At 32.6% G+C, this 5,234-nt stretch overlaps 1 protein-coding gene across 1 annotated transcript; it reads left to right on the top strand.

Moving 5' to 3' along the window:
• The first annotated feature begins 322 nt into the window (after positions 1-322).
• Positions 323-2,050, top strand: LOC133191351 (uncharacterized). The gene is made up of 2 exons (XM_061327098.1): positions 323-555; positions 1,825-2,050. Exons 1-2 carry the CDS (start codon positions 378-380, stop codon positions 2,022-2,024), a joined length of 378 nt encoding a protein of 125 aa, XP_061183082.1. The 5' UTR covers positions 323-377; the 3' UTR covers positions 2,025-2,050.
• Positions 2,051-5,234: the final 3,184 nt, after the last annotated feature.

The following is a 5,234-nucleotide window of genomic DNA, read 5'->3' as shown; positions in this document are numbered from 1 at the left end:
TTCGTAAACAGCTTGCTCCATTGTGTTAGTCTCTGTAACGAGGAAAATTTAGTGTCTTTCTTTTACCATCCGTCAAAGAGGTTGTGTCGCTGGGACTGTGTCGTTCTATATTCAGACACCTCTGTGTCTGAATACAGTGAATGGTGTCAATTCGGTAAGTACGACAATTTACAAATATGATATTTTTGTAGCTTTAATATTTCCTTATTCCCGAAATTAAAAAATTTGAACTTTTTCTATTTAAATCAAAAGTACAGTCATATCTGCAACAGTGGGAAAGGAAAAGATACGATGGTTTTTTTTTTTTACTTTTCTTTATATTAGAACGTTCATCGAATGGAAATTCGGCTTTGGGAAAGCCAATAACATCTTCGTCAATGTTTGACTCTATTGATCCCCCTACTCTAGCCGTGGATGGAATTCTTTCTTCCTCAGTCGCGAAAGGACACCGTTGTTTTGTATCCAAGTTCGAACATATGCCATTCTTTCAGGTTGATTTAAGAATCGTTCACGATATATCCTTTGTCAGAATTTTTAACAGAATGGATGTTGCTGGTAAGAACTCTGCTTTCTAGTCTAGAACATCATATATATGATTTTTTTTCTTTTAAGCTAGTTCATAAATTAAAGGCTTGGTCCATATTGTGGCGAAGAGGGGCGTAATGAACTCCAAATTAAAAGGTGATATACCTTCGAAGAAAAATTACTTGAAACAAAATAGTCGTGCCTTTTGAGCACTTGAGGACGGAAAACATCTTATGATGAAGTATTTATCTGCCATACTATAATATCTTTCTTCAAGTCAATTGGCGTAATGTTGATGTGTTTTCTTGCTATAACGTCTTACTTGAAGTCAATTGTCCTATTGTTGATGTTTTGCCATGCTATAATATCTTACTTTAATTCAATTACCGTAATGTTGATGTGTTGCCATGCTATAATAACTTCAATATTGCCAATTGTAGTAGTTTTGCCGTGTTATCTTTTGAAAACGAATATTCTAATATTCCTAAAAAGTATATATGAATATGCAGACTTTTATACATTATCAATTCCTACGGGACAGAAGTTTGTTAAAGTACAAGCGAATTTTCACTATACATCCCGATTGATGTTCAGATGTTTATCATGCCTGATATTGATTCTAATAAACTTTTCACGCCATATTTGAATTAAAGCTTGAATTTAATAATTCTCTTTATTACAATTTCAACAGTGAAATACTGTGATTTATTTATTGAACAAAAGTGATATTCTCTCACAGTGTGAAAGGATACCAAAATAATATTCTGTCACAGTGTGAAAGGATATCAAAATTGGTAAAAAAAAAAATATTTTCTTGCTTGTAATTAGATGGAAATATTAACTAAACCATCTTGATAGAGACTAAATTAAAATGCCAACTTCTTCCCAAATATGTTGCTAAAATCCATGTTACAATGATTTCAATCTCACAACTGCTAAGCTATGACGTCTCAACTGCTCAACTATGACGTCACAGCCTGTGACACTGTGTTAATTGTTGTAGCGGGATAAGGAATCTATTTCACTTGCGATCGTGAGACAGGATTTTTTTTTTTGATATTTCAAACTGCATTGCATTCCTGAAAATATCAAAAAATTCTTTCCCACTCATGATCAAGAAATAAATTCCAAAAGTACAAAACATTGAATATCCTCTATATCTGTCTTCTCCTTCGAAGGCTTAAAATATTGCAATGGTTGGGTGTATTATCTGACACTACAGCATGCATAACATGCATAATATTGGATAAAAAAAGTTGTTAATTACATGTAAATGTATACTTTTATGTTTATGTGCAGGAGAAAGATTTCAAAACGCCTCCATTTTAGCCTCCGTGGATGGAGTGCAGTACAAGACTTGTGGATCCTTCAAAGGCCCTGGACTTACACGACAAGTTATCGACATAGCTTGCGCAGAAGAGACTAATGGGCGATTTGTAAAAGTTCAAATTCTAAATAACTTCTTACAGTTGTGTGAGGTACAGGTATACACACTGTGATTCTTTTTTATTTGAATCTCCTTATGTTTATTGACTTCATGTACAATTGGTATAGATTTCTACTACAACATTTGATGTTTTAAAAATAAAAATTTTGACTGATTCACTTCATTTGTAAATAATCGGTATTCTCTTTTAGTCAATTAAAATGTTATCATATTTTGTTATGGAATTTATATTCATCATTTAAAATGTATCCTAGATTTTGTAAATATATTAAATGAAATTAGAACGCATTCAAATAAACACAAATAAAAACAATAACTATTTTTTAAGATTTAATATACAACAGATATAGTGATTATGGTACACTTTCCAACAAAAAATAACATATAACAAATAATAAAGAGAATAATATTCTAATGCTTTTCTGGCAATCTTGTGTGCTCTCTGAAATTCCCTAAATATATGATTATATCTAGACGTACTGATAAAAATACTTGAGGCTCTTGATTGCTCATTATTGCAGTAAATTGTCGCTGGGGCTATGTGTGCGCCTACTTTAAAATAGACAAAAGTGAGAGTACAAGGAGTAAAAATGCGGTATTTTTACCGTGATGTATTTTAACTTCATTTAAAATAAAATAAAATGTGTTGTATTCAATGTTTATGTTTCAAGGGCATTAAGATTAATCAGGGCTTAAATTTATTCTGTTTTAGCGGTTACCTTTCTATGTCTATGACAGTAATTCAGGGGTACTGTACAACAATATATTCGAGAAGTGGTGCAAATCGGATGTGGATGTTTAAAAACTCCAAGGAACTTTAAGAAAATTTGAAATCACAAAACTTTACTAAAATCAATGACATTAGAGGTATGACTTTTAAACACTTTATACAACCATTTCCCACGATAAATTGAAGTCCAGGCTTTTTGACATCATAGACAGGTGCTTTTTCAATAAAAATGGAAGTCGTAAACTAACGTACTTTATCATTGGTCATTTGCAAAATTATTTTGCTTAAAACATTCTGATTGTACACACAAGTACTCTGAAGTAGATATTAGAAAAATGCTTTATTTTCTCGATGGCAATATCTATGAAGTATTTGGAGATCAGGTCTTCAAATGATCTGTCGGAATTCCCATGCGCCCCTTTAGTAGCAGACCTATTTTTGTATTCAGATGAAGCAGAATTTATTCAAAATCTTATACATGAGAAAAAAAAGACACTCACTCTGGCCTTCAACTCGACATTTAAATATTATCATTTAACAATAGTTACTTCCATTCATATATCTACTCGATATATCCCAGTGAACTTGATATAAAAAAAATACCCTAGATCCTGTTTTATATTTGGATATTTTACTAGAAAAAGACTTTAATGATAACTTAATAACAAAACTTTATGATCTTACGTATATAGTTATATACCCTTATTACCTGGTTTACATTTCCCAGTTAATTCAATACATAAGAACATGCTCTAAGTACAAACAATTTCTAAAACGAGGCAAGCTATTGATAAACAAGCAGATGAAACAAGGATATCAACAGTCTCGTTTAAAGTCATCATTTTGCAAGTTCTATGGTCGACACGATGACCTTGTCAGCAAATACAATCTGTCATTAAGTAAAATGCTAATTGTCGATTTTCATACTAATTGTTAGGTCATTATTTAATCACTGAATTGTCTACGGATTTTTCCGTTTGCCCAATCATGACAATGATCATACGTCGGAGGTGACCGGTTGACAGGGAATGTTTACTCATCCATGGCACCTGATCCCACCTCTGATGTTTTTTAGAGGTCCATGTTTGCTCTGCTCCCGATTTGTTTTGTCTCAATGGACTTTTGAGCTTGATTACTGACAGTTCGTTATCTCCATATTTCATTGTAAATTGTAAACAAAACAAATCGTCGTGTTTTGCAAGAACCTCTGGTTTTGCCTGCCCAAGTATGCAAAGAATAAATTAGTTTATATACTTGGCATTTCCTATGGTCACTGTACATATGCGTGAAATTGTGCATATAAATGCTGATTACTGTGGCTTCATCAGTGTTCGTGGGAGACCAATGTTCGTGGATTACGTGGGTTACCCTAACCTGCGAATTTAAATCCATGAACGAAAACATTCTTAAAGTATTTGTTTATTGAATCTTCTGTAAATAAGACTTATCCAGGAAATTATGCTCCATGACAAAGCAATATTTTGTACGTCCAATAGCACTGACCACCACGAATCAAAATGGTTCTTAAGTATAAAGTTTTAGCCATTCCCGCTAAGACTTATTAATGCGCCATCATTTATTAAGGGGCATTCTGTTCATGCACGAGTACAGATCGTGAAGATAAACTTTTATAAAAGAAGCATAAAAGATTATCTTTAAAAATCCCATCCATTCAAACAAAGGGTAACAAATGGATTTCAAAAAGACTTCCTTAGTTTTCCTCTTATTTGTAATTTTCCCATATTTGAATCTAATTTATATTAAAAGTCATTCGAAAATTTTACATTTTAACATGATAAATAATTCATCATGCACTTTAGTCATAAAACAGAGAAGTTTATTTTAAAGTCAGGATTTTAACATATTTTTTAATTTCTACGTCAGGGCTATATAGTGTTTTCTTCTGCTTTTTCAATAAAAATGGAACTCGCAAAATTATTGTGTTAAAAACACTCTGATTGTACACACAAGTACTCTGAAGTTGACATTAAAAAGATGCTTGAGTTTCTGATTGACAATATCTATGTGGTTTTTGGAGACCAGGTCTTCCAACAATCTATTGGAATTCCCATGGGTACCAATTGCGCCCCGTTATTAGCAGACCTTTTTTGTATTCATATGAAGCAGAATTTGTCCAAAATATTATACGTGAAAGAAGAAAACACTTGCTGTGGCCTTCAACTCGACATTTATATATATCGACGACGTATTGTCAATTAACAATGGTTATTTCCATTCTTATGTCGATACTATATATCCCGGTGAGTCTGACACATCTGTTTCATGTTTGGATATTTTACTTGAAAAGGACGTTAATGGTAATCTAACAACCAAGCTTTATGATAAACGTGATGACTTAACTTTTCAATTGTCAACTTCCCTTACTTATGCAGCAATATACCTTCATCACCTGCATACGGGGTTTACATCTCTCAGTTGATTCGATACGCAAGAGCATGCTCTACGTATGTACAACTTCTAAAACGAGGTAAATTATTGACAAACAAGTTGATGAAACAAGAATATCAGCTG

This window comes from Saccostrea echinata, unplaced genomic scaffold (assembly GCF_033153115.1).
Source record: "Saccostrea echinata isolate AGI-Se365-2 ecotype Australia unplaced genomic scaffold, CSIRO_AGI_Sech_v1 ptg000023l, whole genome shotgun sequence".
Taxonomy (NCBI): Eukaryota; Metazoa; Mollusca; class Bivalvia; order Ostreida; family Ostreidae; genus Saccostrea; species Saccostrea echinata.
This window is presented reverse-complemented; position numbering and strand designations above follow the sequence as displayed.